Source organism: Pseudochaenichthys georgianus, chromosome 8 (genome assembly GCF_902827115.2).
Source record: "Pseudochaenichthys georgianus chromosome 8, fPseGeo1.2, whole genome shotgun sequence".
NCBI lineage: Eukaryota > Metazoa > Chordata > Actinopteri > Perciformes > Channichthyidae > Pseudochaenichthys > Pseudochaenichthys georgianus.
In genome coordinates, this window is record NC_047510.2 from 25,741,030 (window position 1) to 25,758,868 (window position 17,839).

At 42.8% G+C, this 17,839-nt stretch overlaps 1 protein-coding gene across 4 annotated transcripts; it reads left to right on the forward strand.

Moving 5' to 3' along the window:
- Nucleotides 1–761: 761 nt before the first annotated feature.
- Nucleotides 762–13,711, forward strand: LOC117451134 (transportin-2-like). 4 transcript variants are annotated; one of them, XM_071204060.1, is made up of 15 exons: nucleotides 762–839; nucleotides 3,014–3,112; nucleotides 3,492–3,587; nucleotides 3,684–3,759; nucleotides 3,993–4,092; nucleotides 4,296–4,370; nucleotides 4,708–4,806; nucleotides 5,187–5,282; nucleotides 5,803–5,902; nucleotides 6,106–6,181; nucleotides 6,519–6,617; nucleotides 6,998–7,093; nucleotides 7,614–7,713; nucleotides 7,957–8,031; nucleotides 10,070–10,137. In XM_071204060.1, exons 2-7 carry the CDS (start codon nucleotides 3,022–3,024, stop codon nucleotides 4,738–4,740), a joined length of 471 nt encoding a protein of 156 aa, XP_071060161.1. In that variant the 5' UTR covers nucleotides 762–839; nucleotides 3,014–3,021; the 3' UTR covers nucleotides 4,741–4,806; nucleotides 5,187–5,282; nucleotides 5,803–5,902; nucleotides 6,106–6,181; nucleotides 6,519–6,617; nucleotides 6,998–7,093; nucleotides 7,614–7,713; nucleotides 7,957–8,031; nucleotides 10,070–10,137. The 4 variants fall into 4 exon arrangements, with proteins under 4 accessions (XP_071060161.1, XP_071060162.1, XP_033945153.1 ...); XM_034089262.2 differs by lacking the exons at nucleotides 762–839; nucleotides 3,014–3,112; nucleotides 3,492–3,587; ... (2 more) ...; nucleotides 4,296–4,370; nucleotides 4,708–4,806 and adding exons at nucleotides 11,178–11,276; nucleotides 11,656–11,751; nucleotides 12,047–12,122; ... (2 more) ...; nucleotides 13,143–13,241; nucleotides 13,622–13,711 and having other exon boundaries at nucleotides 5,192–5,282; nucleotides 10,070–10,131; XM_034089261.2 differs by lacking the exons at nucleotides 762–839; nucleotides 3,014–3,112; nucleotides 3,492–3,587; ... (3 more) ...; nucleotides 4,708–4,806; nucleotides 10,070–10,137 and adding exons at nucleotides 11,178–11,276; nucleotides 11,656–11,751; nucleotides 12,047–12,122; ... (2 more) ...; nucleotides 13,143–13,241; nucleotides 13,622–13,711 and having other exon boundaries at nucleotides 5,192–5,282.
- The last annotated feature ends 4,128 nt before the right edge of the window (nucleotides 13,712–17,839 follow it).

Below are 17,839 nucleotides of genomic sequence, written 5' to 3' on the forward strand. Positions count from 1 at the left end.
CAGAGGGAGTTGACGTTAACTTGTGTCGTCTCCCTGTGTGCAGCCATTACCATCGGCAGACTGGGTTACGTCTGCCCCCAGGAGGTGGCGCCACAGCTGCAGCAGTTCATCAGACCATGGTGAGTTTATTGTCATTCTGATGTCATGAAATCACAAGTTTACTGATATTAAAATGAGATGCTCTTCACTTTTCTGTTTTGAATCCCAGTAGCCCTTATTGCAATACATTCATATGAACTTTAATTAATTCAGAAAGGACAATTCTTTTTGGTTTACAGAAGAAAAGGAAGTCATTGGGACAAAATATGGATGAATAAACCCTCCACTGTTGTCCACCCCCCTTTCCCAGGTGCACATCGTTGAGGAATATCCGAGATAACGAGGAGAAGGACTCGGCCTTCAGGGGGATCTGCGTGATGATCGGTGTGAACCCTGCAGGCGTGGTGCAGGTGAGCAGATGTGTAATAAAAGCTGTAGAGGCTACAGAGGACGTCCAGCTGACTCCTTTCTGGAAATGATGACACACCCAGCTCATTGATTTATAATGATACCTTATGTTCCTATATTTTCTGATCCAGAATCACACTTTACACCCCTGACCCTGTTCATTTGAGCTCTGAATTTATGCTTAACTTCTTCTCTCTCTCTCTCTCTCTCTCTCTCTCTCTCTCTCTCTCTCTCTCTCTCTCTCTCTCTCTCTCTCTCTCTCTCTCTCTCTCTCTCTCTCTCTCTCTCTCTCTCTCTCTCTCTCTCTCTCTCTCCAGGACTTCATTTTCTTCTGTGACGCTGTGGCCTCCTGGGTCAACCCCAAGGTCGACCTGAGAGACGTGTTTTATAAGGTGAGAGCCTCGTCATCAGGAGTACCATCACTGTTCCCATCTTCTCACACCCAAGGACCTCATGTTAGATGATTAATGTTTCAATGAAATGTTTCCTCAATTCAGTCTCGCTCGCCACACTCTGTGATGATCACCTTACAGACATTCGAAATCTGATTAAAACGTGCGGATGACTTTTGAGTCTGAGAAGTGTGTGTCAGGCATGAGAATCACTCACCTTTCGGCGAAATTCGCCGTTTTGAATCCAAAATAGGTCGTTTGTGTGATTCATGTAGATCTGCAATAAAAATATTTTTGGGGTATGGGGGGGGTCTGGGACCCGGAGTAATCTGCGGCCGCGAGCTGTTATGTGCCATCATGACACGCATGGTGTTCTTTTTTTATATATTATAATGCAGCGCGAGCTGTGTGCTCGAGTCTTCCTGCCTGTCGGCTCTGCTGCTCCGCGATGATGGTCTAGCTTCAGCAGCCACATTAGCTACGTTAATATTAACTGTGCGGTCCGGAGTCACTGTGGCACAGACTGGACCGCTGGTGAACAGCTGTTAGAACGGGCCGTTCAGGTGTTCAGAGCAGAGCTCCCTGTCGGAGCGCAGAGCGTGATGTGCACTGAAAAGTTTTTCTGTCGCAATATTATCGTTGAGCTAGCTAGCTAGCATACATTGTCACTATCTGCTAACGTTAGCTTTAGCCTTCGTTTTCTAATAGTTTTTTTTCATAGGCGATAAACGGAGGTGGTATAAGTATAGATCTTGTACTTGAGTAAAAGTAGAAGCACTCAGATATTGTACTAGAGTAAAAGTAGAAGTACTCAGATCTTGTACTTGATTAAAAGCAGAAATACTCAGATCTTGTACTTGAGTAAAAGTAGAAGTACTCAGATCTTGTACTTGATTAAAAGTAGAAGTACTCAGATCTTGTACTTGATTAAAAGTAGAAGTACTCAGATCTTGTACTTGAGTAAAAGTAGAAGTACTCAGGTCTTGTACTTGAGTAAAAGTAGAAGTACCAGAGTGTAGGAATAGGAATACTCTGTTAGTAAAAGTACTGCATTCAAAATGTTCCTCAAGTAAAAGTAGAAAAGTATTCTCATCAAAATATAGTGAAAGTAGCGACAGTAAAAGTAGTCGTTGTGTAGATTGGTCCATTTCAGAATAATATATATATATATATGTTTTATAATGATTGATCATGAAAGTGTTCTCAAAGCTGGTGAAGGTGCAGCTAGTTTGAATGACTTTGTATACTGCAGGGTAGCTGGTGGATTTACTCCAGGTGGAACTAAAGTCTGATTCAATACTTGATTAGATTTCACATCATTCATCCACATATGTGAAGTAACTAAAGGTATTAAATTCATATAGCGGAGTAAAAGTACACCATTTACCTCTGAACTGTAGAGGAGAAGAAGAACAAAGTAGCAAAACATTGAAATACTTAAATAAGGTACAAGTATCTCAAAATTGTACCCAAGTATAGTACTTGAGTTTATGAATTTAGTTACTTTACACCAGATGCCATAAAGATAGAAAGACTCAGCCTTGCACAGAGGCATGACAATAGATTTTCAAAATGCTCAACAGTGCTGCCAAAATGCTAAACTCACTGCTACACAATTAAAATAAATGCTTTTATATATTTCTATTAGATGTGACTCTTCACCATTTCTGTTCTTAGTAACACTGCTGCTTTAGTTGTTCTGACTGCTAAAATCCTCTGTTATTCCTCAGTTTAAAGCCGATATTCCGTGGGGTCGGGGGGCTCGGGTCCTTGTCACCTTTTCCATACCTGATGAGTTTGCATCCCTGATAATACTTAGTAAGGAGGTCATAATATTTTTGACTCATGGCTGGAGTTAAGTTTCTCCAGCTCTCCCCAGGTTGGCAAAAAAATGCATCTCAAAATGCATCAGATTGATGCTTTAAAATATGGAATATTCAAAATGTTCTTCCGGGGGAGCATGCCCCCGGACCCCCCTAGAGGGATAATATCCTTCTCATCTTTTTAACCCCTGACCCGTTTTCATGCCTGGTGTGTAGAGCTTGCTGTTTCAAGGAGGGAGAGCAGTTTGTAAATCATACATGAAGTTGGAAAGGCAGAACTTGTGTAGTGTAAAAGTGACCGGATGTCTTTCTGTTCGTATTGTAACCTGTGTGTTCGTGTCCTCCCTCCAGCTGAGTTCATGCCCATCCTGGGACTCAACCTGAACCCAGAGTTTATCTCGGTGTGTAACAACGCCACCTGGGCCATTGGAGAGATCGCCATGCAAATGGGTAAGTGCTTATTGTTAAATAATAAACACTTTTTGTCTGCTTATTTGAATATAAAGCCCAGTGTCTGGATATGATGAAAAACCATTTGTTGAAAAAAGATGATGCATTTTGTTTTAATTTCTGATCCAGATATGCCAAATGATGTTAAGCTAAGTGGCACAGTTGAGTGTTTGCCATTTAAGTCTGTGCAAACCACACTGCCAATGTTTTTTCACTTTGCCATTCATTGTTTTTAGTACATGAAAAATGTACTTTTCCTCATGACGGAACGTTTCTAAAAGTTGTAATACATTCCACCTCTCGTGGAGCGAGAACACATGGGCTCAATAGTCAAGTCAGTATATGTCATTTAACCTGTGTTAAATCAATGTTCTTCTAGGTGCAGAGATGCAGCCGTACGTGGGCGTGGTTCTGCCAAACCTGGTGGAGGTCATCAACAGACCCAACACACCCAAGACTTTGCTGGAAAACACAGGTACACACAGTTTAGGTTGCATGTACTTCAAACGTTGGGAAGCATTTGAGTGTCAGAGGGAGTTGACGTTAACTTGTGTCGTCTCCCTGTGTGCAGCCATTACCATCGGCAGACTGGGTTACGTCTGCCCCCAGGAGGTGGCGCCACAGCTGCAGCAGTTCATCAGACCATGGTGAGTTTATTGTCATTCTGATGTCATGAAATCACAAGTTTACTGATATTAAAATGAGATGCTCTTCACTTTTCTGTTTTGAATCCCAGTAGCCCTTATTGCAATAAATTTGTATGAACTTTAATTAATTCAGAAAAAACCACAATTAGTTTTGGTTTACAGAAGAAAAGGAAGTCATTGGGACAAAATATGGATGAATAAACCCTCCACTTTTGTCCACCCCCCTTTCCCAGGTGCACATCGTTGAGGAATATCCGAGATAACGAGGAGAAGGACTCGGCCTTCAGGGGGATCTGCGTGATGATCGGTGTGAACCCTGCAGGCGTGGTGCAGGTGAGCAGATGTGTAATAAAAGCTGTAGAGGCTACAGAGGACGTCCAGCTGACTCCTTTCTGGAAATGATGACACACCCAGCTCATTGATTTATAATGATACCTTATGTTCCTATATTTTCTGATCCAGAATCACACTTTACACCCCTCACCCTGTTCATTTGAGCTCTGAATTTACGCTTAACTTCTTCTCTCTCTCTCCAGGACTTCATTTTCTTCTGTCACGCTGTGGCCTCCTGGGTCAACCCCAAGGACGACCTGAGAGACATGTTTTATAAGGTGAGAGCCTCGTCATCAGGAGTACCATCACTGTTCCCATCTTCTCACACCCAAGGACCTCATGTTAGATGATTAATGTTTTCAATGAAATGTTCCTCAATTCAGTGCTCGCTCGCCACACTCTGTGATGATCACCTTACAGACATTCGAAATCTGATTAAAACGTGCGGATGACTTTTGAGTCTGAGAAGTGTGTGTAGAGCTTGCTGTTTCAAGGAGGGAGAGAGCAGTTTGTAAATCATACATGAAGTTGTAAAGGCAGAACTTGTGTAGTGTAAAAGTGACCGGATGTCTTTCTGTTCGTATTGTAACCTGTGTGTTCGTGTCCTCCCTCCAGCTGAGTTCATGCCCATCCTGGGACTCAACCTGAACCCAGAGTTTATCTCGGTGTGTAACAACGCCACCTGGGCCATTGGAGAGATAGCCATGCAAATGGGTGAGTGCTTATTGTTAAATAATAAACCCTTTTTGTCTGCTTATTTGAATATAAAGCCCAGTGTCTGGATATGATGAAAAACCCTTTGTTGAAAAAAGATGATGCCTTTTGTTTTAATTTCTGATCCAGATATGCCAAATGATGTTTAGCTAAGTGGCACAGTTGAGTGTTTGCCATTTAAGTCTGTGCAAACCACACTGCCAATGTTTTTTCGCTTTGCCATTCATTGTTTTTAGTACATGAAAAATGTACTTTTCCTCATGACGGAACGTTTCTAAAAGTTGTAATACATTCCACCTCTCGCGGAACGAGAACACATGGGCTCAATGATCAAGTCCACTATATGTCATTTAACCTGTGTTAAATCAATGTTCTTCTAGGTGCAGAGATGCAGCCGTACGTGGGCGTGGTTCTGCCAAACCTGGTGGAGGTCATCAACAGACCCAACACACCCAAGACTTTGCTGGAAAACACAGGTACACACACTGTCAGACACAGGCCGTTTCTCAATGTCGAGTATGCCTGCTGCAGAGCCACTATTCCAAGTATACTACGTCATCGTGTGGCATCGAAGGACTGTTTAAATGCATGTTAAATGCCCAGCATTCGGCGCCACTCGATGACGTAGTATACTTGAAATAGGGGCTCTGCAGCAGGTATACTCGACATTGAGAATTGGCCACAGTTTAGGTTGTATGTACTTCAAACATTGGGAAGCATTTGAGTGTTAGAGGGAGTTGACGTTAACTTGTGTCGTCTCCCTGTGTGCAGCCATTACCATCGGCAGACTGGGTTCATCACAAGTTTACTGATATTAAAATGAGATGCTCTTCACTTTTCTGTTTTGAATCCCAGTAGCCCTTATTGCAATACATTCATTTGAACTTTAATTCATTGAGAAAGGACAATTCTTTTTGGTTTACAGAAGAAAAGAAAGTCATTGGGACAAAATATGGATGAATAAACCCTCCACTTTTGTCCACCCCCCTTTCCCAGGTGCACATCGTTGAGGAATATCCGAGATAACGAGGAGAAGGACTCGGCCTTCAGGGGGATCTGCGTGATGATCGGTGTGAACCCTGCAGGCGTGGTGCAGGTGAGCAGATGTGTAATAAAAGCTGTAGAGGCTACAGAGGACGTCCAGCTGACTCCTTTCTGGAAATGATGACACACCCAGCTCATTGATTTATAATGATACCTTATGTTCCTATATTTTCTGATCCAGAATCACACTTTACACCCCTCACCCTGTTCATTTGAGCTCTGAATTTACGCTTAACTTCTTCTCTCTCTCTCCAGGACTTCATTTTTCTTCTGTCACGCTGTGGCCTCCTGGGTCAACCCCAAGGACGACCTGAGAGACATGTTTTATAAGGTGAGAGCCTCGTCATCAGGAGTACCATCACTGTTCCCATCTTCTCACACCCAAGGACCTCATGTTAGATGATTAATGTTTTCAATGAAATGTTCCTCAATTCAGTGCTCGCTCGCCACACTCTGTGATGATCACCTTACAGACATTCGAAATCTGATTAAAACGTGCGGATGACTTTTGAGTCTGAGAAGTGTGTGTAGAGCTTGCTGTTTCAAGGAGGGAGAGAGCAGTTTGTAAATCATACATGAAGTTGTAAAGGCAGAACTTGTGTAGTGTAAAAGTGACCGGATGTCTTTCTGTTCGTATTGTAACCTGTGTGTTCGTGTCCTCCCTCCAGCTGAGTTCATGCCCATCCTGGGACTCAACCTGAACCCAGAGTTTATCTCGGTGTGTAACAACGCCACCTGGGCCATTGGAGAGATAGCCATGCAAATGGGTGAGTGCTTATTGTTAAATAATAAACCCTTTTTGTCTGCTTATTTGAATATAAAGCCCAGTGTCTGGATATGATGAAAAACCCTTTGTTGAAAAAAGATGATGCCTTTTGTTTTAATTTCTGATCCAGATATGCCAAATGATGTTTAGCTAAGTGGCACAGTTGAGTGTTTGCCATTTAAGTCTGTGCAAACCACACTGCCAATGTTTTTTCGCTTTGCCATTCATTGTTTTTAGTACATGAAAAATGTACTTTTCCTCATGACGGAACGTTTCTAAAAGTTGTAATACATTCCACCTCTCGCGGAACGAGAACACATGGGCTCAATGATCAAGTCCACTATATGTCATTTAACCTGTGTTAAATCAATGTTCTTCTAGGTGCAGAGATGCAGCCGTACGTGGGCGTGGTTCTGCCAAACCTGGTGGAGGTCATCAACAGACCCAACACACCCAAGACTTTGCTGGAAAACACAGGTACACACACTGTCAGACACAGGCCGTTTCTCAATGTCGAGTATGCCTGCTGCAGAGCCACTATTCCAAGTATACTACGTCATCGTGTGGCATCGAAGGACTGTTTAAATGCATGTTAAATGCCCAGCATTCGGCGCCACTCGATGACGTAGTATACTTGAAATAGGGGCTCTGCAGCAGGTATACTCGACATTGAGAATTGGCCACAGTTTAGGTTGTATGTACTTCAAACATTGGGAAGCATTTGAGTGTTAGAGGGAGTTGACGTTAACTTGTGTCGTCTCCCTGTGTGCAGCCATTACCATCGGCAGACTGGGTTCATCACAAGTTTACTGATATTAAAATGAGATGCTCTTCACTTTTCTGTTTTGAATCCCAGTAGCCCTTATTGCAATACATTCATTTGAACTTTAATTCATTGAGAAAGGACAATTCTTTTTGGTTTACAGAAGAAAAGAAAGTCATTGGGACAAAATATGGATGAATAAACCCTCCACTTTTGTCCACCCCCCTTTCCCAGGTGCACATCGTTGAGGAATATCCGAGATAACGAGGAGAAGGACTCGGCCTTCAGGGGGATCTGCGTGATGATTGGTGTGAACCCTGCAGGCGTGTTGCAGGTGAGCAGATGTGTAATAAAAGCTGTAGAGGCTACAGAGGACGTCCAGCTGACTTCTTTCTGGAAATGATGACACACCCAGCTCATTGATTTATAATGATACCTTATGTTCCTATATTTTCTGATCCAGAATCACACTTTACACTCCTGACCCTGTTCATTTGAGCTCTGAATTTACGCTTAACTTCTTCTCTCTCTCTCTCTCTCTCTCTCTCTCTCTCTCTCTCTCTCTCTCTCTCTCCAGGACTTCATTTTCTTCTGTGACGCTGTGGCCTCCTGGGTCAACCCCAAGGACGACCTGAGAGACATGTTTTATAAGGTGAGAGCCTCGTCATCAGCAGTACCATCACTGTTCCCATCGTTTCACACTCAAGACCTCATGTTAGATGATTAATGTTTTCAATGAAATGTTCCTCAATTCAGTGCTCGCTCGCCACACTCTGTGATGATCACCTTACAGACATTCGAAATCTGATTAAAACGTGCGGATGACTTTTGAGTCTGAGAAGTGTGTGTCAGGCATGAGAATCACTCACCTTTTTGGCGAAATTCGCCGTTTTGAATCCAAAATAGGTCGTTTGTGTGATTCATGTAGATCTGCAATAAAAATATTTTTGGGGTATGGGGGGGGTCTGGGACCCGGAGTAATCTGCGGCCGCGAGCTGTTATGTGCCATCATGACACGCATGGTGTTCTTTTTTTATATATTATAATGCAGCGCGAGCTGTGTGCTCGAGTCTTCCTGCCTGTCGGCTCTGCTGCTCCGCGATGATGGTCTAGCTTCAGCAGCCACATTAGCTACGTTAATATTAACTGTGCGGTCCGGAGTCACTGTGGCACAGACTGGACCGCTGGTGAACAGCTGTTAGAACGGGCCGTTCAGGTGTTCAGAGCAGAGCTCCCTGTCGGAGCGCAGAGCGTGATGTGCACTGAAAAGTTTTTCTGTCGCAATATTATCGTTGAGCTAGCTAGCTAGCATACATTGTCACTATCTGCTAACGTTAGCTTTAGCCTTCGTTTTCTAATAGTTTTTTTTTCATAGGCGATAAACGGAGGTGGTATAAGTATAGATCTTGTACTTGAGTAAAAGTAGAAGCACTCAGATATTGTACTAGAGTAAAAGTAGAAGTACTCAGATCTTGTACTTGAGTAAAAGTAGAAGTACTCAGATCTTGTACTTGATTAAAAGTAGAAGTACTCAGATCTTGTACTTGAGTAAAAGTAGAAGTACCAGAGTATAGGAATACTCAGTTAGTAAAAGTACTGCATTCAAAATGTTCCTCAAGTAAAAGTAGAAAAGTATTCTCATCAAAATATAGTGAAAGTAGCGACAGTAAAAGTAGTCGTTGTGCAGATTGGTCCATTTCAGAATAATATATATGATATGTTTTATAATGATTGATCATGAAAGTGTTCTCAAAGCTGGTAAAGGTGCAGCTAGTTTGAATGACTTTGTATACTGCAGGGTAGCTTGTGGATTTACTCCAGGTGGAACTAAAGTCTGATTCAACACTTGATTAGATTTCACATCATTCATCCACATCTGTGAAGTAACTAAAGGTATTAAATTCATGTAGCGGAGTAAAAGTACACCATTTACCTCTGAACTGTAGAGGAGAAGAAGAACAAAGTAGCAAAACATTGAAATACTTAAATAAAGTACAAGTATCTCAAAATTGTACCCAAGTATAGTACTTGAGTTTATGAATTTAGTTACTTTACACCAGATGCCATAAAGATAGAAAGACTCAGCCTTGCACAGAGGCATGACAATAGATTTTCAAAATGCTCAACAGTGCTGCCAAAATTATAAACTGACTGCTACACAATTAAAATAAATGCTTTTATATATTTCTATTAGATGTGACTCTTCACCATTTCTGTTATTATTAACACTGCTGCTTTAGTTGTTCTGACTGCTAAAATCCTCTGTTATTCCTCATTTTAAAGCCGATATTCCGTGGGGTCGGGGGGCTCGGGTCCTTGTCACCTTTTCCATACCTGATCAGTTTGCATCACTGATAATACTTAGTAAGGAGGTCATAATATTTTTGACTCATGGCTGGAGTTAAGTTTCTCCAGCTCTCCCCAGGTTGGCAAAAAAATGCATCTCAAAATGCATCAGATTGATGCTTTAAAACAGGGGTGGGGAACCTCCGGCCCCCGGGCCGTATACGGCCCGCGAGACAATCTGATACGGCCCTCGAGGTAACACACGCAAAAAAGAAAACAAATTCAGAAATCTAGACCGCAAAATATGTAACAAGCGAGTACCTGTTTTTCCTGGCCAAGGTCAGGGTCCTTGAACACAACACGAGCCTAACGTGTCATCACGTGGTATATGTCTCCTCCGACAGGGGTTTAGAGCTGCGGGAGAGCAGAGGACCAGAACGCCGCTCCGGGCCGGGACTTCACAAATGTCAGTACCCATAAGGAGCCGTACACATGCCGCAGTTTTTGCGTGGCTGTGTCTTTAGTTGAAAGCTCAGTGGCGATCTGTTCATCTGTCATACTGATCATACAGTGAATAACTTTGTTGTTATTAGCATCTGGTTAGCTAGCTATGCTAACGAATATAAGAAGCTTTTTCTACTACCAGTAAGGTAAAGGCACATCTTTATATGATCATTATAGTTATAAAAAAATAAGAGAATAGAGTAAACGGGTATAAAATACTATATGACAGTAAAAAAAAGTTGTTATTAATAAACAAGAATACAGTTTGAAAGGGGAGTGATTTGTAAAATATCCATAAAGAAAAAGAAAATCTGCTTCCAGTTCTGTTTCATATGGGTGCTGAGAGATGTATCCATAGATCTCCCAATGTTGCTCTCAAAGTGCACCAAACTTCAACATTTAAAAAAAAATCTTCCCGGCGGAACATGCGCCGGGCCCAGACCCCCCTAGGAGGTTAGGCCCCCCCACTTAAATCATGTTCACATTGATAGGAAGCTAAATTGCACACATCTTGTGTCCATATCTTTCTGTTTTGATGGCCATGCCACAACCGTGCACGTGCATGCATGTGCGAATCATGGTAAAATATCTGGATTGAGAGGTTGCTTTTTCTTTGCACAGCATGAAAGAAAGGCCAAATGAATGGGCTGTGATTTTAGTATTTTTAAGCAGACGTCAATAATTTGTACGGCCCTCGGAGGATGTTGAAAAAATTGAAATGGCCCTTGAGAGGAAAAAGGTTCCCCACCCCTGCTTTAAAATATGGAATATTCAAAATGTTCTTCCGGGGGAGCATGCCCCCGGACCCCCCTAGAGGGATAATATCCTTCTCATCTTTTTAACCCCTGATCCGTTTTCATGCCTGGTGTGTAGAGCTTGCCGTTTCAAGGAGGGAGAGCAGTTTGTAAATCATACATGAAGTTGTAAAGGCAGAACTTGTGTAGTGTAAAAGTGACCGGATGTCTTTCTGTTCGTATTGTAACCTGTGTGTTCGTGTCCTCCCTCCAGCTGAGTTCATGCCCATCCTGGGACTCAACCTGAACCCAGAGTTTATCTCGGTGTGTAACAACGCCACCTGGGCCATTGGAGAGATCGCCATGCAAATGGGTGAGTGCTTATTGTTAAATAATAAACTCTTTTTGTCTGCTTATTTGAATATAAAGCCCAGTGTCTGGATATGATGAGAAACCCTTTATTGAAAAAAGATGATGCATTTTGTTTTAATTTCTGATCCAGATATGCCAAATGATGTTAAGCTAAGTGGCACAGTTGAGTGTTTGCCATTTAAGTCTGTGCAAACCACACTGCCAATGTTTTTTCGCTTTGCCATTCATTGTTTTTAGTACATGAAAAATGTCCTTTTCCTCATGACCGAACGTTTCTAAAAGTTGTAATACATTCCACCTCTCGTGGAACGAGAACACATGGGCTCAATGATCAAGTCAGTATATGTCATTTAACCTGTGTTAAATCAATGTTCTTCTAGGTGCAGAGATGCAGCCGTACGTGGGTGTGGTTCTGCCAAACCTGGTGGAGGTCATCAACAGACCCAACACACCCAAGACTTTGCTGGAAAACACAGGTACACACACTGTCAGACACAGGCCGTTTCTCAATGTCGAGTATGCCTGCTGCAGAGCCACTATTTCAAGTATACTACGTCATCGTGTGGCATCGAAGGACTGTTTAAATGCATGTTAAATGCCCAGCATTCGGCGCCACTCGATGACGTAGTATACTTGAAATAGGGGCTCTGCAGCAGGTATACTCGACATTGAGAATTGGCCACAGTTTAGGTTGTATGTACTTCAAACATTGGGAAGCATTTGAGTGTTAGAGGGAGTTGACGTTAACTTGTGTCGTCTCCCTGTGTGCAGCCATTACCATCGGCAGACTGGGTTACGTCTGCCCCCAGGAGGTGGCGCCACAGCTGCAGCAGTTCATCAGACCATGGTGAGTTTATTGTCATTCTGATGTCATGAAATCACAAGTTTACTGATATTAAAATGAGATGCTCTTCACTTTTCTGTTTTGAATCCCAGTAGCCCTTATTGCAATACATTTTTATGAACTTTAATTAATTCAGAAAAAAACACAATTAGTTTTGGTTTAGAGAAGAAAAGGAAGTCATTGGGACAAAATATGGATGAATAAACCCTCCACTTTTGTCCACCCCCCTTTCCCAGGTGCACATCGTTGAGGAATATCCGAGATAACGAGGAGAAGGACTCGGCCTTCAGGGGGATCTGCGTGATGATCGGTGTGAACCCTGCAGGCGTGTTGCAGGTGAGCAGATGTGTAATAAAAGCTGTAGAGGCTACAGAGGACGTCCAGCTGACTCCTTTCTGGAAATGATGACACACCCAGCTCATTGATTTATAATGATACCTTATGTTCCTATATTTTCTGATCCAGAATCACACTTTACACTCCTCACCCTGTTCATTTGAGCTCTGAATTTACGCTTAACTTCTTCTCTCTCTCTCTCTCTCTCTCTCTCTCTCTCTCTCTCTCTCTCTCTCTCTCTCTCTCTCTCTCTCTCTCTCTCTCTCTCTCTCTCCAGGACTTCATTTTCTTCTGTGACGCTGTGGCCTCCTGGGTCAACCCCAAGGACGACCTGAGAGACATGTTTTATAAGGTGAGAGCCTCGTCATCAGCAGTACCATCACTGTTCCCATCGTTTCACACTCAAGGACCTCATGTTAGATGATTAATGTTTTCAATGAAATGCTCCTCAATTTAGTGCTCGCTCGCCACACTCTGTGATGATCACCTTACAGACATTCGAAATCTGATTAAAACGTGCGGATGACTTTTGAGTCTGAGAAGTGTGTGTTGAGCTTGCTGTTTCAAGGAGGGAGAGCAGTTTGTAAATCATACATGAAGTTGTAAAGGCAGAACTTGTGTAGTGTAAAAGTGACCGGATGTCTTTCTGTTCGTATTGTCACCTGTGTGTTCGTGTCCTCCCTCCAGCTGAGTTCATGCCCATCCTGGGACTCAACCTGAACCCAGAGTTTATCTCGGTGTGTAACAACGCCACCTGGGCCATTGGAGAGATCGCCATGCAAATGGGTGAGTGCTTATTGTTAAATAATAAACCCTTTTTGTCTGCTTATTTGAATATAAAGCCCAGTGTCTGGATATGATGAAAAACCCTTTGTTGAAAAAAGATGATGCATTTTGTTTTAATTTCTGATCCAGATATGCCAAATGATGTTAAGCTAAGTGGCACAGTTGAGTGTTTGCCATTTAAGTCTGTGCAAACCACACTGCCAATGTTTTTTCACTTTGCCATTCATTGTTTTTAGTACATGAAAAATGTCCTTTTCCTCATGACCGAACGTTTCTAAAAGTTGTAATACATTCCACCTCTCGCGGAACGAGAACACATGGGCTCAATGATCAAGTCCACTATATGTCATTTAACCTGTGTTAAATCAATGTTCTTCTAGGTGCAGAGATGCAGCCGTACGTGGGCGTGGTTCTGCCAAACCTGGTGGAGATCATCAACAGACCCAACACACCCAAGACTTTGCTGGAAAACACAGGTACACACGGTTTAGGTTTACTTCAAACATTGGGAAGCATTTGAGTGTCAGAGGGAGTTGACGTTAACTTGTGTCGTCTCCCTGTGTGCAGCCATTACCATCGGCAGACTGGGTTACGTCTGCCCCCAGGAGGTGGCGCCACAGCTGCAGCAGTTCATCAGACCATGGTGAGTTTATTGTCATTCTGATGTCATGAAATCACAAGTTTACTGATATTAAAATGAGACACTCTTCACTTTTCTGTTTTGAATCCCAGTAGCCCTTATTGCAATACATTCATATGAACTTTAATTAATTGAGAAATGACAATTATTTTTGGTTTACAGAAGAAAAGGAAGTCATTGGGACAAAATATGGATGAATAAACCCTCCACTGTTGTCCACCCCCCTTTCCCAGGTGCACATCGTTGAGGAATATCCGAGATAACGAGGAGAAGGACTCGGCCTTCAGGGGGATCTGCGTGATGATCGGTGTGAACCCTGCAGGCGTGGTGCAGGTGAGCAGATGTGTAATAAAAGCTGTAGAGGCTACAGAGGACGTCCAGCTGAATCCTTTCTGGAAATGATGACACACCCAGCTCATTGATTTATAATGATACCTTATGTTCCTATATTTTCTGATCCAGAATCACACTTTACACCCCTCACCCTGTTCATTTGAGCTCTGAATTTACGCTTAACTTCTTCTCTCTCTCTCTCTCTCTCTCTCTCTCTCTCTCTCTCTCTCTCTCTCTCTCCAGGACTTCATTTTCTTCTGTGACGCTGTGGCCTCCTGGGTCAACCCCAAGGACGACCTGAGAGACATGTTTTATAAGGTGAGAGCCTCGTCATCAGCAGTACCATCACTGTTCCCATCGTTTCACACTCAAGGACCTCATGTTAGATGATTAATGTTTTCAATGAAATGTTCCTCAATTCAGTGCTCGCTCGCCACACTCTGTGATGATCACCTTACAGACATTCGAAATCTGATTAAAACGTGCGGATGACTTTTGAGTCTGAGAAGTGTGTGTAGAGCTTGCTGTTTCAAGGAGGGAGAGCAGTTTGTAAATCATACATGAAGTTGTAAAGGCAGAACTTGTGTAGTGTAAAAGTGACCGGATGTCTTTCTGTTCGTATTGTAACATGTGTGTTCGTGTCCTCCCTCCAGCTGAGTTCATGCCCATCCTGGGACTCAACCTGAACCCAGAGTTTATCTCGGTGTGTAACAACGCCACCTGGGCCATTGGAGAGATCGCCATGCAAATGGGTGAGTGCTTATTGTTAAATAATAAACCCTTTTTGTCTGCTTATTTGAATATAAAGCCCAGTGTCTGGATATGATGAAAAACCCTTTGTTGAAAAAAGATGATGCATTTTGTTTTAATTTCTGATCCAGATATGCCAAATGATGTTTAGCTAAGTGGCACAGTTGAGTGTTTGCCATTTAAGTCGGTGCAAACCACACTGCCAATGTTTTTTCACTTTGCCATTCATTGTTTTTAGTACATGAAAAATGTACTTTTCCTCATGACGGAACGTTTCTAAAAGTTGTAATACATTCCACCTCTCGTGGAACGAGAACACATGGGCTCAATGATCAAGTCAGTATATGTCATTTAACCTGTGTTAAATCAATGTTCTTCTAGGTGCAGAGATGCAGCCGTACGTGGGCGTGGTTCTGCCAAACCTGGTGGAGATCATCAACAGACCCAACACACCCAAGACTTTGCTGGAAAACACAGGTACACACACTGTCAGACACAGGCCGTTTCTCAATGTCGAGTATGCCTGCTGCAGAGCCACTATTTCAAGTATACTACGTCATCGTGTGGCACCGAAGGACTGTTTAATGCATGTTAAATACCCAGCATTCGGCGCCACTCGAAGACGTAGTATACTTGAAATAGGGGCTCTGCAGCAGGTATACTCGACATTGAGAATTGGCCACAGTTTAGGTTGTATGTACTTCAAACATTGGGAAGCATTTGAGTGTTAGAGGGAGTTGACGTTAACTTGTGTCGTCTCCCTGTGTGCAGCCATTACCATCGGCAGACTGGGTTACGTCTGCCCCCAGGAGGTGGCGCCACAGCTGCAGCAGTTCATCAGACCATGGTGAGTTTATTGTCATTCTGATGTCGTGAAATCACAAGTTTACTGATATTAAAATGAGATGCTCTTCACTTTTCTGTTTTGAATCCCAGTAGCCCTTATTGCAATACATTTTTATGAACTTTAATTAATTCAGAAAAAAACACAATTAGTTTTGGTTTAGAGAAGAAAAGGAAGTCATTGGGACAAAATATGGATGAATAAACCTTCCACTGTTGTCCACCCCCCTTTCCCAGGTGCACATCGTTGAGGAATATCCGAGATAACGAGGAGAAGGACTCGGCCTTCAGGGGGATCTGCGTGATGATCGGTGTGAACCCTGCAGGCGTGGTGCAGGTGAGCAGATGTGTAATAAAAGCTGTAGAGGCTACAGAGGACGTCCAGCTGACTCCTTTCTGGAAATGATGACACACCCAGCTCATTGATTTATAATGATACCTTATGTTCCTATATTTTCTGATCCAGAATCACACTTTACACCCCTCACCCTGTTCATTTGAGCTCTGAATTTATGCTTAACTTCTTCTCTCTCTCTCTCTCTCTCTCTCTCTCTCTCTCTCTCTCTCTCTCTCTCCAGGACTTCATTTTCTTCTGTGACGCTGTGGCCTCCTGGGTCAACCCCAAGGACGACCTGAGAGACATGTTTTATAAGGTGAGAGCCTCGTCATCAGGAGTACCATCACTGTTCCTATCTTCTCACACCCAAGGACCTCATGTTAGATGATTAATGTTTTCAATGAAATGTTCCTCAATTCAGTGCTCGCTCGCCACACTCTGTGATGATCACCTTACAGACATTCGAAATCTGATTAAAACGTGCGGATGACTTGAGTCTGAGAAGTGTGTGTAGAGCTTGCTGTTTCAAGGAGGGAGAGAGCAGTTTGTAAATCATACATGAAGTTGTAAAGGCAGAACTTGTGTAGTGTAAAAGTGACTGGATGTCTTTCTGTTCGTATTGTAAGCTGTGTGTTCGTGTCCTCCCTCCAGCTGAGTTCATGCCCATCCTGGGACTCAACCTGAACCCAGAGTTTATCTCGGTGTGTAACAACGCCACCTGGGCCATTGGAGAGATCGCCATGTAAATGGGTGAGTGCTTATTGTTAAATAATAAACCCTTTTTGTCTGCTTATTTGAATATAAAGCCCAGTGTCTGGATATGATGAAAAACCCTTTGTTGAAAAAAGATGATGCATTTTGTTTTCATTTCTGATCCAGATATGCCAAATGATGTTTAGCTAAGTGGCACAGTTGAGTGTTTGCCATTTAAGTCTGTGCAAACCACACTGCCAATTAGGGCTGCACGATATTGAAAAAAACTGACCTTGTGAAATATATTTTTTCCCTGCGATATATATTGCGTTTTTTTAAACTATATTTAACCGGATGAAGGTATTGTCCTCTTGTTCCTCGCTCATCTTTTACCGGTGTTTTGATGGTCTGCAAACTAGCGGGGCGGGGCCTGCTGTGATCTGATCAAGAATGATTGTGATTGGTGGTTTGCTGTGCATGCAGAGCCTGCATGTCACTCACTCAAGTACCCCTGACATGAGAGCCTCGCAAGTTTTCCTTTTGTAGCAAGCAGCAAAATAATTGTAACATGAACTGTTTGAGTTAATTTACCTACCTAAAGGTGGGGTAGGTAAGTTTGAGAAACCGGCTCGAGATACACTTTTTGTTATATGCCATGGAATGCTCTTAACATCCCGATAGCAATGAATATCTTAAGTGCTTTGACAAAAAATCCATTAAAAAAAATGTCATCTGTAGAAGCCGTAATACTGTAAAAAGTACGACCAATCCGTTTAGCCGGCCCCGCTAAATGGATTGGATTGCCGCCCTGTCTGTCAGCCTTCCATCTCGTGCACGCACAAATGTATCTCGTGCCCTCATTGGGCGTGCCGTCATTGGGCGTGCATTGCAGCAGTACTTCAATGACTCGCCAGCAACAGGCGGCCACTTTCACCATGGCAGAGTTAGGTTCAACATCGTCTACTGGTGGTAAAAAAATAAATAATACGGAGCAAATTAGGA

Coding starts and splice junctions, on each gene's coding strand:
- LOC117451134 (XM_071204060.1), top strand. CDS start 3,022: ATGCCCATCCTGGGACTCAACCTGAACCCAGAGTTTATCTCGGTGTGT. Junction 3,113..3,491: donor AGAGATCGCCATGCAAATGG/GTAAGTGCTTAT, acceptor ATGTTCTTCTAG/GTGCAGAGATGCAGCCGTAC. Junction 4,371..4,707: donor TGAGAGACATGTTTTATAAG/GTGAGAGCCTCG, acceptor TCCTCCCTCCAG/CTGAGTTCATGCCCATCCTG.